This window comes from Heterodontus francisci, chromosome 14, assembly GCF_036365525.1.
Source record: "Heterodontus francisci isolate sHetFra1 chromosome 14, sHetFra1.hap1, whole genome shotgun sequence".
In the NCBI taxonomy this organism is placed as follows: Eukaryota; Metazoa; Chordata; class Chondrichthyes; order Heterodontiformes; family Heterodontidae; genus Heterodontus; species Heterodontus francisci.
This window is the reverse complement of record NC_090384.1, coordinates 91,310,738-91,338,403: the sequence shown is the minus strand read 5'-3', so window position 1 is coordinate 91,338,403 and position 27,666 is coordinate 91,310,738. Positions and strand designations below refer to the sequence as shown.

Below are 27,666 nucleotides of genomic sequence, written 5' to 3'. Positions count from 1 at the left end.
GCAATTTTGCACATTGCCGAGTAGCTGGCAGTATTGTACCTGTACTGGAACAGCTTGGCTACGGCCGCAGCAAATTCTGAAGCACAAGTCTTCAGCGCTACAGATGGGATGTTGTCAGGGCCCATATAGCCTTTGCTGCATCCAGCGCTTTCAGCATAGGCAATGGGCCCTGACAACATCCCAGCTGAAAATATTGTCAGCATACTCTGGTGCAGTGAATCAGCTATTGTCAGGAAGACAAGGCTTTGTTCTTTTAAAGCCAGTTCAGTGAGTGCTTCAAAAGGAAAGGAATGAATACTACCCTGTATTCTTGCTGAACAGTTACAATTGCACAATGTTGTTCGATCATTGTCTCTTCATCCTGGCTGAGGTGAAGGCTGCCCAGTTGTCATGGTTACTACCTGTCACCCCCCCCCCCCCCCCCCAAATCGAACTATAGAATGGTTTGAGGCGCTTGGACCAATCGCTGTCAAAGACTCGCCCCTCCCTTCGTGAGATCAGAGGAATGGTGAGTTTTAATTGGAGAGTCTGGTTGTGCAAGGCGTGCCATTCATGAAAGCGCCCGGCTGATGATTGACAGGTGCTGACAGCTCTGACCGGCAGCTCAGTGGATTGCGAGGATCTTCCCGAGAGCAAGTTCTCAGAGATTCGGGGTAAGGATGCAACAAAACGCGCTTCTGCAGTTTTTTTTAGATCGTTTTCCTTTCTTGCAGTTAAACCCAAGAATTTGGCTTTTTTTTTTAACGGTTCTCCTACGTATCGCGAAAAATCAAGTCAGCGGTGGGGACGTATTTCAATGCCAGGCAGCTTCGCCTTGCCAGTGGGATTTAACCCTTTATTCCCATGGGTCTGGCTTTGCAGCGGAATAAAGAGGCGCGGCCCTCGCTCTGTGGGACGAGAGTTATACTGCCAGATGATGCACTCCGCCCTCCTGACCTCGATCCAGGGACTGATACTTGTACCTAAAGCTGAGTCTGCACTGATAGATATGCAGTGTCTAAAGGTAGCTGTTTCATCACTGTCGTATCTCACAGTCTTCCCTCTCCCTCTGCTTAGACAATTTTTTAAAAATCAAAGATTATGTGAGCACCGAGACTAAAACTGCAATGACAAATATGGTTAACCTAAAATGTAAACCAGATTTGTTTTTTTTTGAAAAGGAACAAATGTGGTGAAGAAAGCATGTCAAAAGTTCAGTGAAACCAACAGAAAGTTGGACTGCAGATTACAGCATATAGAGATCCGAATAAATTGCTTTCAATCATGCTAAGAATAGGTTCATTGCTAAAGAGCAAATATTGAAGGTCCCTTAAGGAATATGTTTGCTGTGTGTAGGTGAACCAATAGATGGGATCATGCTTCAGAACATTTGACTGGGTGCTTTTATTGTTTATCTAAGGCTGTATGTATACTGGGACTGTGGTCCGAGTTTAATTTCACCCTGATGCTCAGGTCCTGACTTTGGAATGAGAATGCTTCGCTCCAGAATTGGCAGAAACTGCACCAATGTTACTGTTGTTATATAAACCAGCCTCAAAGCTGAAGCTCAGTTTGGGTTACTGCCAAGCTGTGGTGTAACACATTTATGCAGCTTGACTGAAAGTTCAGTTGTGCTGCTTCGGGAAACTTGCATCATGCACAGAACTGCAACCCACATCATCAAGACATTTAAAATTAATTACAGAAAGGTTAAAAAAAAAACCATCCTGGAGACTCTAAGGACCCATGGGCACTTTTCACATCAGGTTTGACACCACAGTGGCAATACACTTCATTGGAGGCTCACTCAGCTTTGTTCTAAAATGAGATTAGGCTCTGATTCCAAATTGACGCACTAACTTCAGCAGGAGTTTCAGCACTAGAGTGACAGTAAGGTTGAAATGTAAATGCACTCCAAGTTGTACAGAAGCTGTAAGGAGTATTACCAATAGTATTAGAAGCAGTAAGTCGTGATGGGACTAGTGGAATTTCTGAGGCGATAACTCAACTCAAATCAGTGGACCAGATCTGAATAATGGATAGATATATGACTATGATTTCCAGAAAATGTCTGATCAAGCAACATAGGTTGCTAAAGAAGTCTAATGGCCTTGACATTAATTACAAGTTAGCTAGTTGAATTGAAAACCCGTTTGGCAGTAGAAGACAGGACATGATGCTCAAAGCTCTGTGTTACGGCCACAAGGTGTGACATTGATGGTTCCCACTGTTCAGCTCCCCACCTGACTACAGCAAGTGTTTTTTTACTAGGGTTTAACCCCTTGGTATTTTATTTTTCAAATAAACAGACAGCGTCAGGTTTTCTTGTAGGTTTTAAAAATACAGAAAATCAATTGTTTATTTATCAATATGCCTTATCCCGAAATTGTCGCATCCGCAGCCACTCATGCATTCGCTCATACACACACGCACGAGAAGAGACCGATAGACAGGGAGAAAAGGAAAAGTGATTTTTAGTGGGGGGGCAGATCACGATAAACCTGTTGAATTCTCTTGGAAATCAAGTTCTCTATGGGAGCAGGCCTGAGATGATTGTAGATTTCTCTCTTGATTGAAAGTTCAGTTGAAGACAGTGGATCACTTCTAGTTCGCTGCTGTCTAGAGTGGATGTAGGATTCTACAGCAGGGCCTTCTGGCTTGCTAGAAAACAAGCTGCTGGTCGTTGATTCTCTCTCTCTCTGTCGCTGTCTCTCTTTAGGCTGTCTTTTTTAATGTAAAGTTGTCTTACTTCTCACCTCCTGATAGGAGATGTTCTGATCTTTTTTCCATGGTGATCACACAATGGCCCAAGATGTGGCTGCATCACACCTTTTTTTCAGAAGAAGACATTCAATTGCGGAATGTTTTAGGATGAGGTGCAGTTGAGATCTCTTAGATTTGTCCTTTGTCTTTGTCAGACAGTTTGAATACACAAAGGCCAATTTTTTTTCTTCGGCAGCCATTTTGGACCATTGTTCATTTTTAAAAATAAAGGTTAATTTTTAAAAGACAAAGTCAGTTTTTCATAACTCTTCAGAGTTAGTCCATAGTTTGTATCATCGCACCTCCGATGTGCGTGACATCTGTCTGGGGTCAGAGAGCTATAATGTTCTTCCAGAGTCTACTGAATCCTTTGCTATTCGTACTATCTCTAAAACAATATAATAAATTTTTCTGATGGTGCCAAACTTTGTGGACAGATAGTCATACAATCATAGAATGCTTACAACACAGAAAGAGGCCATTCGACCCTTTGTGTCTGTGCTGGCTCTCTGCAGGAGCAGTTCAGTTAGTCTCACTCCCCTACCCTTTCCCCATAGTAATGAATAAATATGACAGATTTTAAAAGCATTTTAAAGGGCTGTGGACAAATTAAGCAGGTATGGAAGCAATGTATTGGAACAGGAATTGTGAAATGTGTAAATGTGTCCACAGTGAAGGATGTCCATTTGAAAAGGTGGAATAGGATTTGGCTATGATTGGTGACTAGAAGTTTACAGTCAATATGAAGCTACAAGAAGTTTACAATCAATATGAAGCTACTATCAACAAAGCTAATCAAGCACAAAGGTGCATCTTAAGGAGATTTAATTATGACCCAGATTTTGCAGTCAGCAGTGAAGCTTTAAAAAAATTGAAAATACGTGGAATTTCTTATCATAATGGAAAAATTTGACATTCAACAAATGTAAAATTATTCTTCCAAGGCCTGTGAGGCTATTTAGCAGTAATTAAAAACTTCATACACCATTAAAAACCCAGCTACACCTCATTCAACAAGGTGTAACTTTTTCAGGGGTTTTATAGCAACAATAAGAGTGGAACTTTTCGTTAGTTCAATTATTTCTAATTGTATGCAATCTGGGGATACCACAACAGTGCATCCTCTGGAGAAGCATAGAATTACTGACAGCAACTTTTGGATTTCCTGGTTTAATTGCACATGTGCAGACTCCAGAAGTCACTGTCAGTTTCAAAGAGCAATAACAGTGAATGCTGACAGTATCGCTGTTACTATTACTGCAAAGTTTGGGCTTATAACTTGAAGCAAGTTACCTTGTATCATTGGTGAGACCACCTTTACAATATTATGAGGGTGTTTGAGCACCCTACCATCAAAAGTATATCGAAGCTTTTGGGAAGGTTCATTGAAGAGTTGCAAGTATTTTTCCCTAATTTAGGGCTCAAAGTATGTAAGATTCAAAGAATTACTTTTACTTACATGAGAAAAAGATAGTGTTTTTTTTAAAACTTAGGAGTTCTGAAGAACATAGTTGTATATCGGTTATTTAATTTTGCATCTGGTTGCTGAACAAGAAGCATGTGCTAATGCCAGTACCAATTTGTAGAGAGTAGAAGTTCATGAAGAGAGCTTTGAAGAATTTTTTTTCTCTAAGGAACAGTGGACATTTGAAATATTACTCCTAACATATTAGGGGACGGTGGCACAAGAACACAAGAAATAGGAGCAGGAGTAGACCATATGGCTCATCGAGCCTGCTCCGCCATTCAATACGATCATGGCTGATCTTGGCCTTCAATTCCACTTTCCTACCCACTTCGCTTATCCCTTGATTCCCTGCGAGACCAAAAATCTATCCATCACAGCCTTAAATGTATTCAATGATGGAGCATCCACAACCCCCTGGGGAGAGAATTCCAAAGATTCACAACCCTTTGAGTGTAGTAATTTCTCCTCGTTCCTGAATGATCAGCCCCTTATCCTGAGACTGTGCCCCACATAGTGCCAATGTTACTAGATTCATAATGCAGAAGCCTGGATTAATGCTCCAGAAACATGAGTTAAAATTTAACTTCAATTAATTAATAAATATGGAATACAAAGCTAGTCTCATTAATTATGATCATGAAGCTTCTGGATTGGCATAAAAACCCATCTGGTTCATTGATGTCTTTCAGGGGAGGTGAGGGCAATTAGGGATAGGCAATAACACACATCCTAAGAACAAATAAAAAGGAAGTTAAGTCACTTCTTTAAGATGCCCCTTAAAACCTACCGCTTTAATAAAGCTATTAATCAACTGTCCTAATATCTCCTTATGTGGTTTGGTGTCAAACTTTGTGTGATAATGTTATTATGAAATGCCTTGGGACATTTTACTATGTTAGTAGGGCTATATAAATGCATGTTGTTATTGTTAATGCTGTATAAATTAACATCATTTTTGAAAAAACCTGTTAAAGAATGTGGCTGCATGTTTTGAGGTGATACTCAACAAACAATCATATACTTCATGCAACATGATGTTTTATGCAATGCCGAAATGATGGCGAAACATCTATGGAAAGCCATTGCGACGTCGCGAGTTGAGGCAGGCCTCTCCCCTTTGAATTTTACTCCCCCCCCCCCCCCCTGTCGCCGTCACGACTCGCGGCATCGAGGGGCTGGTAAAATACAGCCTATTTATGTTTTGAGAGTCCGGGAGATGTTTCCACTCAACACTTAAGTTTTTTGATGCTTCATCTACAGTTGGTTTCCTTCTTCACAAGACGTGGCAGATTGGTGGACTCGATGATAGAGCATTGTGTATCAGGTTTATGGAGAGAACCAACTTGAGAAAGTTTCTTTCTTCTTTTTTCTTTCTTCTTTTGGGCCTCCTTATCTCGAGAGACAATGGATACGCGCCTGGAGGTGGTCAGTGGTTTGTGAAGCAGCGCCTGGAGTGGCTATACAGGCCAATTCTGGAGTGACAGGCTCTTCCACAGGTGCTGCAGAGAAATTTGTTTGTTGGGGCTGTTGCACAGTTGGCTCTCCCCTTGCGCCTCTGTCTTTTTTCCTGCCAACTACTAAGTCTCTTCGACTCGCCACAATTTAGCCCTGTCTTTATGGCTGCCCGCCAGCTCTGGCGAATGCTGGCAACTGACTCCCACGACTTGTGATCAATGTCACACAATTTCATGTCGCGTTTGCAGACGTCTTTATAACGGAGACATGGACGGCCGGTGGGTCTGATACCAGTGGCGAGCTCGCTGTACAATGTGTCTTTGGGGATCCTGCCATCTTCCATGCGGCTCACATGGCCAAGCCATCTCAAGCGCCGCTGACTCAGTAGTGTGTATAAGCTGGGGGTGTTGGCCGCTTCAAGGACTTCTGTGTTGGAGATATAGTCCTGCCACCTGATGCCAAGTATTCTCCGAAGGCAGCGAAGATGGAATGAATTGAGACGTCGCTCTTGGCTGGCATACGTTGTCCAGGCCTCGCTGCCGTAGAGCAAGGTACTGAGGACACAGGCCTGATACACTCGGACTTTTGTGTTCCGTGTCAGTGCGCCATTTTCCCACACTCTCTTGTGTATCAGGTTTATGGAGAGAACCAACTTGAGAAAGTAAACAAGCTCAAACATGTACTGTGGTATTTCAAGCAGAGTAAATTTCATTTCAGTGTTCAAGTTATCTTGAGGAGGTTCCACAGTCAAGATAGGTTGGAGGAATACTGCCCAATAGGAGGCGTAGGCAGCCCCATCAGGAAGTAATTGTTTGAGTGGCAATTATGGTGTTACCCATTAGAGTTGTGACTAAAGCATTTTTACTCTCTGCACTGATGCCGATAAACACTAATGAGACATGTGATTGGACTTAAATCGTACTATCTCCTGTGGCATATCTAGCTACAGTTCTTAAGCTGTAATGTTATTTATTAACGAGGAGATATTGTTATCTGCCCAGTTGCATGCTTGCTTTCATTAGAAGCAACTCATTGTTCATGTTTGTGCATGTTTTGATGTTGTTGATGCTGCATCTATATGTCAGGTCCTATGCGGAGTGACTCAGGTCATGTGTGCTTTTGTTCCACTCATTATATGTGCTGGGAAAAGTGGTACTGAGACAGTAACAGACCTGGCTGTAAAATCTCTACTGTCTTTAAATTGGCATTTGCAAAGCAACAGCCCTCTGCATAATTATCGTATTCGTGCACATGGTGCATGATGACGGACAGCACTGTTGGGTAGTTTGATGGAAGGAAGGTGTGCCACATTGATAACCTGGCTGATACAAGTATAGTTGGGTGGAAATTACCAAGAGTGCAAGTTTCTTTTGAGTCAGCACTTCAGCCAAACGATAACCAAATAACAACTATATGGCAACAACTAGCTTTCAGTCCTCACCACATACTACTGATAGTAGTAGCTTTTATACCAGTTGCAAATGAGCAAACATACATTTATAGAAACATAGAAAGTAGGAGCACGAGTAGGCCATTCGGCCCTTCGAGCCTGCTCCGCCATTCATTATGATCATGGTTGATCATCCAACTCAGTAGCCTGTTCCCACTTTCCCCCCCATATCCTTTGATCCCTTTCACCCCAAGAGCTATATCTAACTCCTTCTTGAAAACATACAATGTTTTGGCCTCAACTGCTTTCTGTGGTAGTGAATTCCACAGGCTCACCACTCTCTGGGTGAAGAAATTTCTCCTCATCTCGGTCGTGAAAGGTTTACCCTGTATCCTTAGACAATGACCCCTGGTTCTGGACTCCCCCACCATCGGGAACATCCTTCCTGCATCTACCCTGTCAAGTCCTGTTCGAATTTTATAGGTTTCTATGAGATCCCCCCTCACTCTTCTGAACTCCAGCGAATATAATCCTAACCAACTCAATCTCTCCTCATACGTCAGTCCCGCCATCCCAGGAATCAGTCTGGTAAACCTTCGCTGCGCTCCCTGTATAGCAAGAACATCCTTATATAGCGCCTTTTCCATGCGTTTTACAGCCAATGAAGTACTTTTGAAGTATCCTATTTTGTTTTATAATGCGAAGTATCTTGGAATGTTTTATTATGTTAAAGGCAATATATAAACATAAGTTGTTGTGTAGTCACTGTTGTAACATGCTGATATCATAGACTTTGCACACCTTGCCTGCTGTTTCGTGTCAGTATAAACACATTGCCAAATGAATTATGGTAAAGTGCAATGGTACGTCTTAAATAAGGTGAAGGACATCTTAGGCCATGGGGTTGGCAACCTTTTTAACTCGAAGAACATTTTTTGAAAATTTTGCCTAAAATAAAAGTGATAGGGAGCCGCAAGACGACAATTCGGCATTTCTAAACCAAATACATGGCAAATTGCCAAGAATCTCTGGTAGAATACATAATGTGCATATATAATAAATAATATACATGTATCGAATTTATATATCAATAGAAAGAAAATAGACCTAACTCTGAATTATCACATTTTTTGATGTTAGTTGCATTTTTAAAATATTTTTCTTTGTATCTCCAATAGCTGCATGTTCAGGTTTTTAATGTGTCAATTTACATGAATTATGCATAAGCACATTCAAAAAGAAAATGTAAAAATGGGGAACTGTACTAATTTCATGGAAAACGGCATGTTTCCACTTTAAATAAAAAATAAGAAATTTACATATAAGACTGAAAGAATGGTTTTTGTCTTTGTGTTTTTACAACAGATCTTGTAATAAATGGAATTTTTTAATTATAATTTTGTCAGTAAAGTCATCTTTAAAACATACCTTAATGTAAGATGCATAGAATTAAGACAATTTTTTCAGCTATTCATTCTCGTGATTAAAAAAAGCTTCCAATAGCACATTCAGAATAATTTATCATCTCAACTATATTAGAAACAATAATGGTCGCAACAGTAAAAACTGTTCCTCAAATCAAAGGCATTATCTATAACCATGGTGTAGCTATACCACTCTACTCAAACAGGTTTATTTAGAGAGCGATGTTGTTTCTCATTAAAATAAACATTTGCAACCATAAAGTGCAGCATAATGATTAGCCTTTTATCCCCACAATAAAAACACGGCTCTTACTTTTCTTGACTTGATATTTTAGGCTTTTTTCATAATGCAATCCAACTGGAAAAGGTTGGGAGCTGCAAATGAGATGTTAAAGAGCCGCATGTGTTTCTGCAGCCACGCTTGTCAACCCCTGCCTTACGCTGTCGATGTGAATAAAATGGAATACAAAAAAAATCCCATTAACAGCCTCTTTGTAGATAAAGTTTCCTTATTTTAATTGTAAACTATTTCACAGCTCATATCACCACACCCCTTCCTTTTGTCCCTGCTTGGGGCCAATTCTTAAGCATATGTAATGTGTCATAACAGAGAGAGTGCCTCCTGTTCCAAAGCAGTTTAAATAGGTGATAATGATATGGTCTGTTGCAATCAGAAGAAACACGAGATTTGCTATGTATAGTATTAAGTATGAGCCATGTGAGCCGCATGGAAGATGGCAGGATCCCCAAAGACACATTGTACAGCGAGCTCGCCACTGGTATCAGACCCACCGGCCGTCCATGTCTCCGTTATAAAGACGTCTGCAAACGTGACATGAAATCGTGTGACATTGATCACAAGTCGTGGGAGTCAGTTGCCAGCATTCGCCAGAGCTGGCGGGCAGCCATAAAGACAGGGCTAAATTGTGGCGAGTCGAAGAGACTTAGTAGTTGGCAGGAAAAAAGACAGAGGCGCAAGGGGAGAGCCAACTGTGCAACAGCCCCAACAAACAAATTTCTCTGCAGCACCTGTGGAAGAGCCTGTCACTCCAGAATTGGCCTTTATAGCCACTCCAGGCGCTGCTTCACAAACCACTGACCACCTCCAGGCGCGTATCCATTGTCTCTCGAGATAAGGAGGCCCAAAAGAAAGAAAAGAAGAAGTATTAAGTAAGTGCTTTGTCCTCATTGGATGTTTCCTTTTGAAATACTTATCTTTTCTAAACAGTCCTGATCAGTGAAGACACAGGTTTAATCACAAAGCAGTGAGCGGAGAATTGTAGGTGGCCCAAACCCACAAATGATTACAATGACCAAATGCAGATTGGGTGACCGCTTTGCGGAATGCCTCCGCTCAGTCTGCAACCAGAACCCCGAGCTTCTGATCGCTTACCGGTTTAATTCACCACTCAGATCTCATGCCTACATTTCTATCCTTGGCCTACTACAGTATTCCAATGAAGCTCAACGTAAGCTTGAGCAACAACACCTCATCTTATGATTTGGCACTTTACAGCCTTCTGGACTCAACATTAAGTTTAGCAACTTCAGAGCATGAAAAAAATGTTTTATTATTTATTTATTTTATTTTTAACTACGTGCCTGTCCTAAACTTATTATTTCATGGTTTTGCTTTTGAACAGAGTTGTTCGTTATTCCGCCATCAACACTCTCTCTGCCCTCATGCTTTGTCTTTTACTACTATTAACACTCGCTTTGCCTTTTGTTCCATGACATCTCTGGCATTTAATCTTTCTTACTCGCCACCCTATCACACACCGACCCTTTTGTTCTTCTTCACTCCGCACCCCACCCCGCGCTTTTACTTGCGCAAAGCCTATTACATTTCCAATTTCTGTCCCAGACCTAAAATGTTAACTCTGTTTATGTCTCCACAGATGCTGCCAGACCTGCTGAATATTTCCAGCACTTTCTGTTTTTATTTTATATTAAACGATTACAGGGTTTGTGTTCTAGACTGGGCTGTTAACTGAAGCTTCCTACAGTAACTTAAACAGTTCAATGGCTTGGGAAGAAAGGATAAGCTACCGGGGGAAACAAGAAACTACAAAATATCAACAACTACACAGAAGCAGAAACACTTGAATTTCATTAGTTTTTCTTAATTGACAAATATTCTGCCACCCTTCCCCTCCCAAAGAATAAATTGCTCCATTGCTGATGCAAAATCAGCTGATAAGTGGTCCACAGCATCAGCTCTTTGTTAACTGCCTGTAAACACCCTTTCTGTAGAGAGGTGGCTGATCTGTGAGTGAGTGAGCCACTGAGAGGTTATAAATTCATTGGCTCACCAGCAGTGACTCGGGCCATTGCCTTTTTGATACCTTGTGTATCTGGAACAGTGTCATCCAGTGCAAAGAATTGTCCACGACTGACTGTTGCAGACTGGCACATTCCAAGGTCCAGGACTATATATTAAGAGACGTGCTAAAGCTTGGGGCAGCCACCTCATAGGCTCAATGAGGAAAAACCACTGTTTCAGGTCCTCCTGTCATAGTATACCAAGGGGTTGGATGCACTAGAGAATGTTTGACGTGAAATGTAAATGTATATTGTGAATATAACCTGTAATGGCAAGCATAGTGAGGCACCTCATGTACTGTATTGAAAGATACAGCACGTAGTCCTGGACATTGGAATGTGCCAGTCTGCAACACTCAGTCATCAACAGCTCTTTGCACTGGAAGACCAGCAAGTTTCGGACATACTAAAGAGTGTCTTTCACCAAGTTGATGGTCCTCCAGCAGTTGATGTTTATCTCGGTGTGTGTCCCTGGGAACAGCCCATAGAGCACTTAGTCCTACATTACGGAGATGCTCGGGATGAACCTCGACAAAAACCAATGCACCTCTTTCCAGACTTGTTTTGCGAAGGCACATTCCAGAAGGAGATGGGCGACAGTCTGTTCCCCACCTCGAGAACAGCGAGTGGAGGCGGTGTGACTCCAGGCGTGCAGGAAGGATCTAATGGGGAGGGCCCTTCTCGTCACCAGCCAAGCTACGTCTGAGTGCTTGTTTGAAAGTACAAGCGATAAGGCATTCCGCCAAATGAATTTGACAATCGATAGGATCCACCATCACCTTTTCCCACAGAGCCTTGAGGACATTATCTGTGGGCAACTACCTGATGATCATGTGATCAAAGGTATTTTGTGACAGAAGTTAGGTATAGCACAGCCAGATGTGGAGTTGAATACTCTCTACCTAGCCTCAGCCACAGGCCATTACTGTGCCAGTGTTAAACCTAGAAAGAGCACTAAGTGGTGCTATTTGAACCCAGGTTCCAGACCCACTGTGCACCAAGATCGTTATAAAGGAAAAAGAAGGACTTGCCTTTATATATCACCTTTCATGACTACAGGACGTCCCTAAACACTTTACAGCCAATTAAATACTAATTAAATACTGTTGCAATGTAGGAAATGCAGCAGCTGATTTGCACACAGGAAGCTCCTACAAACTGCAATGTGATAATGACCAGAGAATCGTTTTTTGTGATACTGATTGAGGGATAAATATTGGCCAGGACACCAGGTATAACTCCCCTGCTCTTCTGCTCTTCTCCGAAAGTGCCAGGGGATCTTTTACATTCAGCTGAAATGGGCCACAGTTTAATATCGCATCTGAGCAACAGCACAGCCTCAGTACTACATTGGAGTGTCAGCCTAGATTTTTGTTTTCAAGTCCTGGAGTGGGGCCTGAGCCCACAACCTTCTGACTCCTAGGTGAGAGTGAGAGTGCTATCGCTGACAGTGGTTATGCAAGCTATGATATTTGATTGTATTGGATTATAGGATGTTGTGTTGACTCCATTGTAAAATGAGAAGCCAGCAGAACTGCCATCAGATAACACCCTGGGTAGAACAGATCACGCCAAGGCAGATGGTAAAAATTGAATTCAATTAATAAAAAATCTGGAATTTAAAAAAAGCTAGTCTAATGGTGACCATGAAAACATTGTCGATGGTTGTAAAAACCCATCTGGTTTACTCATGTCCTTTAGGGAAGGAATCTGTCATCCTTACCTGGTCTGGCTTACACATAACTCCAGATCCACAGCAATGTGGTTAACTCTCAAATGCCCTCTGAGATGGTGTATTGAGCCATTCAGTTCAAGGGCAATCAGGGATGGGCAATAAATGCTGGCCTAGCCAGCGTCGCCCACATCTCATGAACGAATATAAAAAAAATTGGCAGTAATTGCAGAAACCTGTACCGGAGCTTGGGGGTATCTACTCATAGCTGCATAAAGGCAGCATAAATATCCTTCTAGAAATGGGTATAGCCTCAATACTTATGCTGATCCAGTTATTGTGGAAATGCTGAAACCTTCTGATTTTTAGAATTAGTAGCATGAATAAAATTAAGCATTGGGTTTCAATTGAGTAACTCTGCTTATCTGGTTACTTGAAGATTGTCGTCCCCTAAAGTCTCCTGTCAGATGATAACCAAAATTGACAACCACAGTAGCCGACTTGTACTACAGCAATGCCAGTGTTGTTGTGAATAATAACTATGCTTTTATTTGCACATAAACAAACCCTTAGCTGTCTATCTTTTTGTAATAGACTGCCATGACTTCCACACAGTCCTCGGGAGCTGTAAAAAGGCAAAGCAAGAATCCTGCAAATGGAGTTGGTCCAAGAGCGAAGGAACAACTGGGGCAATGGGGCAGAGCATGGTAAGAAAATTAATATAATGGACAAACATGCAATAGGACTTCACAACACCATTACGGGTTGGTGGGAAATGTGCGATTTATACTATATCTATTTACCCGTGTAAAACAATAACTGAATTTCTAATTAATTCATTCCTAGTGAAGTACTTTGAGAGATGCTATAAGGAACCATTTAAGTGCAACTTTTTCTTCTAATTATCCATCTATTTTCCTCTTCATTTTCTTACTTTGGAAAATGTACAATTGAAAGAAAACCTGCATATCTGTTCAAATTACTTCGGACAACAGGATCTGAGTCTCATATCCTCTTGATCCTTACATCAACAACAAAATCCACTTGTATTTATATGAACGCTTTGAATGTGGTAAAACCTCCCAAGGCCTTCACTGGAGAATTATCAAAATTTGACACAGAGCTACATAAGGAGACATTAGGACAAAGAGCAAAGTTTCAAGGAGAATCTAAAAGGAGGAGAGAGAGAGACAAGTGGCGAGGTTTAGGGAGGGAATTCCAGAATTTAAGCCCCAGGCAGCTGAGGCACAGTCACCAAGGGTGGGGTGATGAAAATCAGGGATGGGCCAGAAACCAGAATTAGAGGAGTGAAGTGATCTCTGAGGGTTGTAGGGCTGCAGGAGGTTACAGAGATAGGCATGGCAAGGCGATGCTAGAATTTGAAAACAAGGATGAGAATTTTAAAATTGAGATGTTACCCAATGTAGGTCAGGAAGCACAAGGATGATGGGTGAACAGGCTTCGTGCGTTCTACTACCAGATTCTGCTGGTAGATTTAATTGGTATATCATTGCATAAATTCCAGTCCCTCTAAGTATAGCATGAGAACATAAAAAATAGGAGCATGAGTAGACCACACAACTCATCAAGCCTGCTCCACCATTCAGTATGATCATGGCTGACCTTAGGCTTCAACTCCACTTACCCACCACTCCCCATTTCCCTTGATTCCCTGAGGAACCAAAAATCTGTCTATCTCAGCCTTAAATGTATTCAATGACAGAGCATCCACAACCCTCTGGGGTAGGGAATTCCAAAGATTTACAACCCTTTGAGTGAAGAAATTTTTTCTCATCCCAGCCCTAAATGATCAGCCCCTTATCCTGAGACTGTGCCCCCTTGTTCTAGATTCCCCAGCCAAAGGAAAGAACGTCTCATAATCTACCCTGTCAAGCCCCTTCATAATCTTGAATGTTTCAATGAGATCACCTCTCATTCTTCTAACTCCAGAAAATTCACTTAACCTCTCATCATAGGACAACTGTATGACTCTTTAACACTCTCATCCCAGGGGCCAATCTAGTGAACCTTTGCTCTACTGCCTCCAATGTAAGTATCTTCTTTGGCCTCCTTATCTCGAGAGACAATGGGTAAGCGCCTGGAGGTGGTCAGTGGTGTGTGGAGCAGCGCCTGGAGTGACTATAAAGGCCAATTCTAGAGTGACAGGCTCTGCCACAGGTGCTGCAGAAAAATTTGTTTGTCGGGGCTGTTACACAGTTGGCTCTCCCCTTGCGCTTTTATCTTTTTTCCTGCCAACTGCTAAGTCTCTTTGACTTTAGCCCCGCCTTTATGACTGCCCGCCAGCTCTGGCGAACGCTGGCAACTGACTCCCATGACTTGTGATCCTTCCTTAAATATGGAGACCGAAATTGCATACAGTATTCCAGGTGTGGTCTCACCAAAGCCCCGCACAATTGTAGCAAGATTTCTTTATTCTTGCACTGCAATAAAGGCCAACATGCCATTTGCTTTCCCAATTGCTTGTTGTACCTGCATGCTAACATTTTGAGTTCCTTGTACAAGTACACCCAAGTCTCTCTGCACATCAACATTTACAACTTTCATGCCTTTTAAAAAAAAAATTCTGCTTTTCTATTCTTATGCCCAAAGTGAGTAGCCTCACACTTCCCCACATTATAGGATCATAGGAAATAGAAAATTATACTCATCTGCCACCTTGTATAAGGATAAATTTCCATTTTGGGAAATTGCGTGCAAATTGGGTTACAGTTTCAAGTTTCTGCTAAAATGTATTAGCATAATTGCAAACATAAATTCTTCCATGAACTAGTGAAATTAGTCAGCATGATAGCATGTAATTATTTATTGTTTTACTTTGCATTCAAAAATATTAAATGATGTATTAAGAGTGGTAACCTGGCACAGTTTTACGAAAGCAGCTAAGATAGGTTTATCACAAAACATAGGCATTTTTAATAAAAGGGTCTAGTCCTCCACCTGATTTTAAATAATTGACACTGAACCAGTTGTTAGTTTCACTGGTATACACTAGTCAGTTCCTTAGTTAGTTACATTTTTTACAATATGCAGTGGGCTAGATTTTGCTGGGGGATGTTCGGTGTTGGTTTGATGGTAAGCTGTTAGTGTTGGCCATCATTGTTCCTCTGAAATTGACCGCAACTTCAGGATGTTGAGCTTGTGCAGGTTAGCATGGAAATCCTGAAGTTACAGTCTGTCACTCAGTGCTCTGCCACAGGCTGTGCTGTAGGCACACCACCACCCCCCCTCCCTCCCACCACCCCCACCCCCCTCGTTAAAGATAACGGAAACTGAATTTACACTTAATGTAATTTGGGTTTAAAAGTCCCCTTCATTTAAATTTAAAGATTTCACCCTGATTGCACTGAAAAATGGAAACTCTGCCCCACTATATATGTGTATGTATGTGTGTGTATGTGCATATATGTACTCAGTTGCATAATGTTGAAAATAACTTGTGCATTCATGTGCACTTGACTAGTTATCCAAGCTTTGTAGTTCTTTGAACACTGCAGTAAAAATTTCTGCGCCCAAATCAAATGTGTTTATTTCAAGAATCCTTTGAATGGGCATTGTGAGATTCTACTTGACTTAGCAAAAATGAGTTGTATCCCACAAGTATATTATTGCTGAGTTTGTTCCAGTAATCCTGATGTCCATTTTTTGGGAAGGCTACAGCGGAATTGTAAATAGAACTAAAGACAGGTCAGGAAATGACCCCCTCAGGAATATAACTTTAACTCTCCAAACCCAATGGTGAGATGTAAGTGGAAGCTGCACTGATAACAATACCGGTGCAGATGGATCTTGGGCAACAAAGTAAAGTCTAGGCCGGTGGTTTATTACCTGGGAGGACTTGTTGATAATTGCAATGGCCTGCAATGAAAAAAACAGGTTAAAAACTTGCACATGACAAAACTAAGCAAATACATCTGAATATTAGCAAAAATTATTCACGTGCTTCAAGTTCCTATTCTGCTCCTTTGCTGAGATAGAAGCCTTCACATCCGTTGCCACAAAGTACAACTGCACATAAAGGCTGGATATGTCATGTTGGCAGGGCTCCCAGCACCACGTGGAAAATGCAAGGGAAACCCCACCTCAGCCTTTCGGAGTCCCCCTCCCCTCGCACCCCCCGGCACGATTCAACAGCGCTCAGGCACTTAAGTACCCAGCACAGGGATCCCCGTCCCTTGAAAGACAGGGATCCCAGCTCAAAGAGTTGCAGCCAATCAGAGGGCCGGTAGTTCAGTAGTATCAGCAGCACCACCAGGAGCGGAGGCCACTGCTGGTACGACAGGAGGACTGGGACCAGGCCCAACGCTGGAGACCCAAAGAGGAGGTAAGTGAGGTGGGGTCGCCGGGACCAGTCCAGCAGGCCCCGGTGATGGTGGTGGAGAGGGTGGGAAATGAGGGAAGTTGGGGGGGTATTACCGGAAGTGTGGCCTTTACCACCGAGAGCCTTCCTTGGGCCACAGATTGGCTATCGAGGAGGACCCCCTGCCAAGCCTGCAGGGAGGTTGCCACGTTTTACTAGGCAACCTCCCCGCATGGCGGAGGTACCCTCAGCTGCTGGTTTAAGGCCAGCAGTGGCGGGAAGAGGCCCTTAAGTGGCCTCCTGTCGCAATTCTATGGACCCTCCCCCACCTTCTAGCCAATCTCTGGGAGTGGGCGGGGGCAGTGTGTGGTGCCCATTAAATTCCTTCGAAAGTGTCTGACCAGTTTATTTGTGTGTGCAGTTGTCTGATGTCCATTCTTATCATCTTGCAATAAATTGTCCCCTGTCACCTAATGCTGCTCAGAGAGTCTAGCTTTAAAGTATGAGCTGTGGATATAACAGCAGAAATGAAGCCAGCTGGTGACTTTATGCAGAATGATGAGCAAAGAACATAATACACCAGCATCGCAGGACCTGCCTCTCAACATCCTTTGATCTCTGTGGCATTACAGGTTGTGCTGATGTTACTCTGATGCCTCTCCCTGAAGTCACATTCCATCCTTGTTGTAACACGTTCTTTGGAGCTGAATGTTTATGAAGTAATTTTTTTGGTTGGGGGGGTGCACAGTGAACGGAATATGATTTGTTTTACTTGAGTAGACTTTACAGATCTAAACTGTTCACTGAGACTGGATGCTTATTGATGGTCAAAGTTATCAAGAGGTAAATAGCAGATTGTAGCAGTGGTTCTTGTTGCTACGTAATTTATACATTTGGTTGGGGGGGGGAGGGGAGGGTTGCATCCAGCCTGTGTGAATTAACCCACACTGATGCAATAGTCTTTATCATTAAAAACCTTTGAGTGAAGTTCACCTTTGGCAAGGGCACAATACCAGAAATGGTAATATATCAGCCACCTGTTATATACCCCACCAAATGGTCCTTTCCATGGCCCATATTGCAACCCTGCCAAAGTTGAATTTTACCACTCGTTCCCCCCCCACCCTACCTCCTTCTGTAATAATATATGAATGATTGTAGTTACTGATTGGACTGTAGCATGTAATTAGCATTGACCAATCAAATCTCTGCAGCGTGACGTCCCAAAAGCAACATGCAGGCAAAAATTGATCTGATTATCGGGGAAAATAAATAAATGTCAACTACTTTTCAATGGCCAGCACATTACCTCACCCATCACTAATATAAAACTTTATCAGCTAAGTAATCCATAAAAATGTTAATCTGCTCAACAGTCACAAATGTAGTTGAAGTTCACCATCCTAAATCCAGTATCTCTCTCCACCTCTTGATTATTATCTCTCCCCACATCCCCGTGTGAAACCTTCCCTGCCAACAGACAGCATAGAAACACTGCACTCTTTTATTCCAAGCATCCACCAACTCAGGCCCAGCCTCCTGTAGACCATTATGAAAAATATGCAGCAGTCCAAAGGCCCCTTTTACCTTCTGGCTCTGGCCTCTTCCCATGTCCTACAGCTGCATACACATCTCACTCCCAGGCCTTGAACTCCAGCAAGAGAGTAGAAAATCAATTGAGAGAATAGGGACACCAGGGCAGATAAACCAAGTGTTACAAAGAGAATGTCGGCTGATAGCAGAGATACAGGATAGGATAGCAGAAAGGAAGGGGAGGGTAATAGAGAAAGAGGCAGAAATTCAGGCAGACATGGTAAGACTACAGAGGGACTCTTCCAGTGTGCCCTCAAGCCTTTTGGATCAGTGCTGCACACTGGGCACCTCCAAGAAAAGCAGCAAGCCAACAAGCAAAGTCTCCTCCAACATCCAAATGTTCACCATCCAGAAAGCACAAGCAGCATTAATGACACCACCACTACCTAAGTCTCATGGGCCTGAAATCTATCCAAAATATTTTCAGATCCCATTGCTTTCTGGACGAATAATTTAGCCTCTGAGAGTTGACTGCAAGAGCACAATGAGGAACAAATTATGAGATCAGCTCACAACAGACAGAAATTACAATGAAAGACTTGTATTTAAATAACACCTTTTGCAACTACAGGACGTCCCAAAGGACTTTTTTGAAGTATAGTCAATGTTGTAACATAGGAAACGTGCCAGTAATTTGGGAAGATTAAGATCCCACCAACAGCAACATGATAATGGCCAAGGAATCTATTTTAGTGATTTGGTTGAGGGATAAATATTGTTCCGGACACTAGGGATAACCCCCCTTTTCTACAAATAGTGCCATGGGATCTTTTACGTTCACTGAGAGGGCAAACGGGGCCTCAGTTTAACGTCTTATCTGAAAGATGGTGCAACATTCCCTCAGTACTGCACTGGACTGTCAGCATAGATTTTGTGCTCAAGACTCTGGAGTGGGACTTGAACCCGCAACCTTCTGACTCATAGGCAAGAGCGCATGCCCCAAGCTACCCATGATGAACAAAGGAGGTTTATTCATAAATTGTTAAAATTTCATCAAAACATCGAAGTATTTAAGTCAGCCATTTTTTGACTCAATTTTTCATTAATATCTTCCAATGAAAAATCTAATTTTCTCTCAAAGTGAATGTTGGAAAAACCTCTTTATAAACAGAATGCACCTTAATTTGGTTAAAGGGCTCGATAGGGATTTGTATTTATCCAGTCACCATACTTATGAAGTAAACTATTTTATAACTTCTGTTTTGATCCATGGTGATTTGACTGAGTCATCTCATCCATTACCTTTTGCATAAATATCAGGAGTTTTAATTTTTTCAGAGATTTTCACACTAAAGAAGTAGTTCAGGAACTTTACGGTTCTAGCCTGAGGTTTTGTTTGTGGGACCAGGAGCCTTCTGCCTGTCCTATCAAGTGTACGCTGTAGTCCATGTTCCATAACAACATTTCTGTTCCATAACAATATTGAAGAGGTAAAAAAATAGTTGGCTAAATTATAAATTGAATCATCTGCTGGCTGGAACATGCATTTTTTATTTGCTAATTTTTCCTCCACTCGTATATAATTTATTTATGATACCATTACAGTACAACTAGTTGTTGGATACCAATAGGGATGTATTTTTAGATCGTAATGCACTTTTATTTTTACCAATCAAAGCTTCTCCTTTTCTCCCGAATTCACTCACTTTGCTCAAAAAGAAAAAAAGGAAGTCTTGCATTTATATAGCGCCTTTCATGGCTTCCGGATGTCCCAAAGCAGTTTGCAGCCAATGAAGTACTTTTGAAGTGTAGTCACTTTTGTAATGCAGAAAATGTGGCAGCCAACTTGTGCACAGCAAGCTCCCACAAACAGCAATATGGTAATGACCAGATAGTCTGTTTTTGTGATCTTGATTGAAGGATAAATATTGGCCAGGGCACCAGGGATAACTCCACTACTCCTTTTCAAAATAGTGCCAGGGGATCTTTTAGGGTGACCTGAGAGAGCAGATGGGGCCTCAGTTTAATATCTCATCTGAAAGACAGCATCCTCATACAGTGCAGCATTCACTCAGTACTGCACTGGAGTGGTAGCCTAGATCTTTATGCTCAAATCTCTGGAGTGGCACTTGAACCCACAACCTTCTGACTCAGCGACAGAGAGCTGCCCACTGAGCCAAGGCTGACACATATTGTGAAGTTGGTAGCACCCTTCTTTTTTGAGTCAATAGGTTGTGGGTACAAGTCCCACTCCTGGTCCTGAAATAACAATCGATGCTGAAACCCCACTACATTACAGAGAGAGTGTTGCCAGTGGTGTTGTCTTTTAGATGAGACATTAAGTCCCCAGTGTCTGACCCAGCGTTTGAGATGGATCAAAAAAAAGCAGAGAGCTCTCTATACATCTCCTGCCTATCGTTCATCTCTGAACAAATTAAAAAAAGAGGAGCTGCTCATTTGCCTCATTTACTGTTTGTGGGAGCTTGGTGTGCGCATTGGCAGGTGCTTTTGCCTACATAACAATAGTAATTACACTTAGCAGCAAATCATTGGTTCTGAAACAGGTTAGATGTCCTGAGTACATATAATACGACAAACGAATTCATTGTCATTGACCTGAAACGTTAACTCTGCTTCTGACTCCACAGATGCTGACAGTCCTGCTGAGTATTTTCAGCATTTGTTGTTTTTATAAACAAATTCATCTTTCTTTCAAATGGCTCCTTAAAATTAATATTTAGTTGTCACACAAAGGGTCAGTATCATTCCTTTGTGCCTTCTTTGTAAAGCTTGGGATATTTTTCTATGTTAAATGAGCTGTATTAATACAATTTGTTACTTCGTCCCTATACCTAATATTATAACTTGAAAGGGTACTGTAAATGATATAAACCAGGTCTACTCATAATTACTGGCGTGCACTGCCTGAAAGGGTTGTGGAAGCAGATTCAATAGTAAGTTTCAAAACGAAATCGGATGTATACAATCATAACAACAATAACAACAATTTATATTTATTTGATGCCTTTACCGTAATAAAACATCCCAAGGCACTTTACAGGACTAAAAAGAAAAAGTTTGCAGAGGTATGGTGAAGAAGTGGACTGATTAGAGAGCTCTTTCAAAGAGCTGGCACAGGGACAATGGACTGAATGGCCTCTTTCTGTGCTGCTGTGATCATCCTCCTAACACTGGAGAACAGTACTTTGTGAATAGTGAGTAATTAATGAGAGCTTAATTGCAGAAGAAATTGTGTAATTCAGTTTCCATTCACCACATTGAAGGAGGCAAATTTGGACCATTGGGTATATTTATTCCAAATTTTGTAAATTTATGAAGAGGTTGGTCAGTTCACCACTGAAAGTTCAAGATGGCCTCCTGCCTTACAAACTTCCACTCTTCTTGCAGTTTTTACTCCATCCACCTGCACAAAAAATGGTCAGAAGGAAAATTGTTGAGAGGATGAATCATGCCCAAATCCTGGAGTATTGGCACAAACAGAAATGTTCACACTTTGTCCTTTTTTTTTTGAATTGGTCATCCTGCCTAATTTTCTTTTTGGCTCATCTTTGAATGACTGTGAGGGGCTGGCGGATGATTTTCTACAGCAAAGGTGCTATATAAATGCCAGTTCTTCTTCTTCTTGTTGTTTTTGTTGCAGACATAAAGCATAGGTCCCATGAAAGCCATTTGCCCAGAAGAGAAGCAGGAGGCAGATGAAATGATGCCACCACCTGCATCCTCTCGGTCGTTCATGAAACATCCCACAGCATAAAGGGCTCGGAGCATAAACATGCAGAGCATTTAGCATGTCTGTTTGCTAAACAGTTCATATGTTTGGTTTACAAGTCAATAGAAAACCTTCCTACCATCTGTGGAAGTAAGGCGGCAGAAATAACAGAGAGAATTAAGAACGAGGAGGGAAAGCCCCGGCTTACCTACTTACTTAAGCAATGATTAGCTGAGCCATACAGAACTGGAAGTCAGCCGATGTGATCACCAGTCTGTGTTGAGTTAGTTGCCCTCAGGTGGGATGGCAGTAGGGCTTTTATTATTGGTCTCAATGTTCCTTGCAACAGGGCAGGAAAATCAGACCAAGTTTAGTTTGAGTTGTATTTCTGGTATTACTACACTCCGACATATACCAGAAGGTGACTAGTTGATATTATGTATTCACATTTTGAAGATTTATTGATTTCATACATCTCACTTGTTCATTTCTTGCTGTTACATATATCTTTCAACTTAATGGCTGCCTGTGCTTCTTTTCAGGGAGGTGGATTGGTTTTCCCTTGCGTCAGTTATCTTTCTCCTTCTCTGTGCTCCCTTAATTGTATTCTACTTTGTGATGTCATGTGATCAGTACCAATGTGCTCTGTCTGGTCCTCTTCTTGATGTATACTCTGGAAAGTCGAGTGTCAGTGATATCTGGAGTCAAGCCCCATCCTTCAGTTGGACAGCTGCTGAGATCTACACCACGTGGGTCTGTTTTCAGGTAAGTTTCTGTTTGTACACTTGTGGGCTGCTAATTTTTTCTGAATAATGGTGGTACAGACGATGTACATAATTCCACAGATAGATGCCAAGGTACAGAGAGGTATTCCAATTTCCCTTTTTAGGGCTGGACTTGAACCTCGCCCTTTTAATTTCTTTTTGATGCTCTGATCAAGTTGAGCTCGATTGTTCAGGGGAGAATGAATCACGCGTGGGTGAGGTAAGAGACAGTTCTTTCTGTCTGTGTTTAACTAGATTTAAGGAACGTTTAATTGCAAGGCAATCCCTAGGAAACGTTAAAGGAATGAAGGGGAGTAAAAGGACACTTGAAGCATAGATTGTACAAAAACATCTCCCACAGGTGCCTGCAACCATCCTGCTGTAAGACTGCTGCCAGGATTTTATGTAGTTACTTAAAGCTGTTCAGAAAATCTTTACTTTAAGAACAAACAAAGGGAATCTATAAAGTAAGGAAACGGTAGCATAGAGGTTATATTACTGGACTGGTAAACTATAGGCCTAGACCAGTGATCTAAAGACCTGAGTTCAAATTGCACTATGGCAGCTGGGGAATTTAAAATCAATTAATTAAATAAATCTGGAATGAAAAGCTAGTATCAGTAATGGTGACCATATAACTACCAAATTATTGTGAAAACGCATGTGGTTCATCTGCTGTCCTTATCTGTTCATGTGACTCCCAGCCCACAGCAATGTGATTGACATTTAACTGCTCTCTAAAATGGCCTGGCAAGCCACTCAGTTGCACCAAACCACTTCAACAATGTATAATAAGCACCACATAGACTTGCAGAGTTTCAAGAAGGCAGCTCAGCATCAACACCATTGACCAGAAACTTAACTGGACTTGCTATATAAATACCAACTGCCATATAAATACGGTGGCTACTAGAGCAGGGCAGAGGCTGGGAATTCTGCAACGAGTAACTCACCTCCTGACTGCCCAAAGCCTGTCCGCAAGGCACAAATCAAAGAACAAAGAACAGTACAGCACAGGAACAGGCCATTCGGCCCTCCAAGCCTGCGCCGATCTGACGCCTGCCGAAACTAAAACCTTCTGCACTTCCGGGGACCGTATCCCTCTATTCCCATCCTATTCATGTATTTGTCAAGATGCCTCTTAAACATCGCTATCGTACCTGCTTCCACCACCTCCCTCAGCAGCAAGTTCCAGGCACTCACCACCCTCTGTGTAAAGAACTTGCCTTGCACATCCCCTCTAAACTTTGCCCCTCGCACCTTAAACCTATGTCCCCTAGTAACTGACTCTTCCACCCTGGGAAAAAGCTTCTGACTATCCACTCTGTCCATGCCGCTCATAACTTTGTAAACCTCTATCATGTCGCCCCTCCACCTCCGTCGTTCCAGTGAAAACAATCCGAGTTTATCTGACCTCTTCTCATAGCTAATGCCCTCCAGACCAGGCAACATCCTGGTAAACCTCTTCTGTACCCTCTCCAAAGCCTCCACGTCCTTCTGGTAGTGTGGCGAGCAGAATTGCACGCAATATTCTAAGTGTGGCCTAACTAAGGTTCTGTACAGCTGCAGCATGACTTGCCAATTTTTATACTTTATGTCCCGACCAATGAAGGCAAGCATGCTGTATGTCTTCTTGACTATCTTATCCACCTGCGTTGCCACTTTCAGTGACCTGTGGACCTGTACGCCCAGATCTCTCTGCCTGTCAATACTCCGATGGGTTCTGCCATTTACTGTATACTTCCCACCTGCATTAGACCTTCCAAAATGTATTACCTCACATTTGTCCCAATTGAACTCCATCTGCCATTTCTCCGCCCAAGTCTCCAACCGATCTATATCCTGCTGTATCCTCTGACAATCCTCATCACTATCCGCAACTCCACCAACCTTTGTGTCCTCTGCAAACTTACTAATCAGACCAGCTACATTTTCCTCCAAATCATTTATATATACTACAAAGAGCAAAGGTCCTAGCACTGATCCCTGTGACCACTAGTCACAGCCCTCCATTCAGAAAAGCACCCATCCACTGCTACCCTCTGTCTTCTATGACCGAGCCAGTTCTGTATCCATCTTGCCAGCTCACCTCTGATCCCATGTGACTTCACCTTTTGTACCAGTCTGCCATTGGAGACCTTGTCAAAGGCTTTACTGAAGTCCATATAGACAACATCCACTGCCCTTCCTTCATCAATCATCTTCGTCACTTCCTCAAAAAACTCAATCAAGTTAGTGAGACACGACCTCCCCTTCACAAAACCATGCTGCCTCTCGCTAATAAGTCCATTTGTTTCCAAATGGGAGTAAATCCTGTCCCAAAGAATCCTATCTAATAATTTCCCTACCACTGACGTAAGGCTCACCGGCCTATAATTTCCTGAAATCAGGAGTGTGATGGAATACTCTCCACTAGCCTGGATGGGTGCAGCTCCAACAACACTCAAGAAGCTCACCACCATCCTCAAGCAGAAGGCACTTGGGGGCGGCAGTGACGTAGTGATAATGTCACTGGACTAGCAATGCAGAGGCCCAACCTGGTGCTCTGGGGACATGGGTTTGAATCCCACCACAGCAGATGGTGAAATTTAAGTTCAATTAATAAAAAAAATTGGAATTAAAAAGCTAGTCTAATGGTGACCATATATCCATTGTCGATTGTTGTAAAAACCCATCTGGTTCATTAAAATGCCCCTTAGGGAAGGAAATCTGCTGTCCTTACCTGGTCTGGCCTACATGTGACTCCAGACCCACAGCAATGTGGTTGACTCTTAACTGCCCTCTGAAATGGTCTAGCAAGCCACTCAGTTCAAGGGCAATTAGGGATGGGTAATAAATGCTGGCCTAGCCAATGACACACACATTCCATGAATGAATAAGGGAAAAAAAACTTCATGAAAACTGATGTCTCCACTAATGCTGTACTTGCTACAATGGCAGCTGCTCCCCTCCTACTAAGGGCACCTTCATGACACCGCTGCTGCTCGCCCTCAGCAATGCCCACAATGTGAAAGTGAAGGCGGGCCTATGCATGGGCCGTGCTGAATGGACCTTCCCAATTCTGGGGAACCTGGCCACCATCCCTGAAAAGAGTGGACTTCCAGAGGCAGCTTCTTAACTGACTGCCTGCAGGAAAATTGTGCTTGACATCTTGACATGACCACTGCTGGTACCCAAATTGAGCCCGCAATTGGGATCGCCACACCCCCTGGAAAATTCCGGCTGTGATCTCTAATTTGGTTGATCTCAGCTGAGGCCGCAGATGGGGTTCTGCGATTTGCCCCTACTCCCATAGGTCAAAGGAAATTCAGTCAGGGTTCTCCTGACTGCTATCCAGGAGCCCCTGGTGGAAGTGTGCGGGTGTCAGGTGAGGACACAATCTAGCTTGGGTTATGATGCTCCCTCCAGTCAAATAGCCTGCCAACACTCGCTTTCGAGGTGTGCACATGAACAGTGGCTACTTGGCTAAAGCAATGGAATGTGCCCTGTGTTTGCTCATCTCTGCAGTACCAGAATACAAAAAACTTGGTTACACCACACTTGGAATACTGTGTGCAGTTCTGGTCTCCATACTATACAAAGGATAAAGTGCAGAAAAGATTTATAAGGTGGTTGTCAGAACTGAGAGGACACAACTATCAGGAAATATTGAGTGCGCTGAGATTCTTTTCTCTGGAAAAGTGAACGCTGAGAGAAGACCCAATAAGCGGCTTTAAGATAATGAAGGGTTATGATAGGGTAAATGTGGAGAAGCTGTTTCCACTTCTGGGTTAGTCCAGAACTGGGGATCATAAATACAATGTAGCCACTATTGAATCAAATAAAGAATTTCGGAGAAAATTCATTACACACAGAAAGTTACTCACTACCACATAGAGTAGCTGAAGCAAATAGTATCAATGCATTTAAGGGGAAGGTTGATGCAGACATGAGGGAGAAGAAATTAGAGGATACGGGAGGCAGAGTGAAAACAGGTAATTGGAGTCAGAGTAGATTCGTGTGGAGTAAAGGCCTGCTACCCGACCCAAACCTGACGGGACCCGAACCCGACGGGACCCGATGACGTGTCAGGTTCAGGTCGGGTCGGGCTGCTCTTCCAGGTCCGGCTTTTGGGCTCGGCTCAGGTCGGACCGGGTCTGGGTCGGGTGGGTCCGGGTCGGACACACACGGCAGGAATTGCAAGTAAGCGTTCAAAGTGAAAAAAACTTACCTGAGCTGCGAGTCTGGGATGTCAAAGCAGGAAATTCTGAGTCTGTGCAGTGAGGGAGTGGGTGTCTCTATGACGTCATCACACTCATGCTGCAGTTTCCTGAAGATTGGGAGTTGCAAGGTAAGTAAAGGAACATTCCGGTGGTCGGGTCGGGAGCGGCAGAGAAATGGAGGGACTCGGGCTGCGTTGGGCTCGGGTCCGATGTGGTTCCTTCGGATTCGGGTCAGGTTTTTTTTTTGTGACTTTAGCAGGCCTTTAGTGTAGAGTATAAACACTGATGTGGCCCAGTTGGGCTAAACATGTGGTTCAACATGGCATGTACAGCACAGAAACGGGCCTTTTGGCCCAACTGATCTAGTGAGGAAAAGGCTGAGTGAAAAATTTCTCAAGGGCAAACAAAAGCACAGAAATTAATTTCAAGAGGCTTGAGGGCAGAAGAAGAGCCAAGTTCTCTCAATGATTATAAGAGGTCTTTCGAAGGGTCAGTATGTAAATTTACGTTACAGTCCTAAGAGGAGGATCTGCCTCCGACACCGAATTACCTGACAGATTTAAATGCATTATTCAGAGAGGTTCTTTCAATCTGGGGAGAGGCCTTGCAATGAATAAATGTCTTGTTTTTTTTTAAAGGTGGTTTA

The 27,666-nt window shown here is 42.6% G+C and overlaps 1 protein-coding gene across 1 annotated transcript in view; it reads left to right on the top strand.

The window, feature by feature from the left end:
* The first annotated feature begins 571 nt into the window (after positions 1 to 571).
* dhcr7 (7-dehydrocholesterol reductase) overlaps positions 572 to 27,666 on the top strand; it is a 47,419-nt gene continuing 20,324 nt past the window's right edge. Inside the window, exons 1-3 of the mRNA XM_068046528.1 lie at positions 572 to 653; positions 13,068 to 13,180; positions 22,597 to 22,819. Coding sequence (XP_067902629.1) covers positions 13,074 to 13,180; positions 22,597 to 22,819 — 330 coding nt within the window. The 5' untranslated portion in view covers positions 572 to 653; positions 13,068 to 13,073. The remainder of the gene's footprint in view (positions 654 to 13,067; positions 13,181 to 22,596; positions 22,820 to 27,666) is intronic.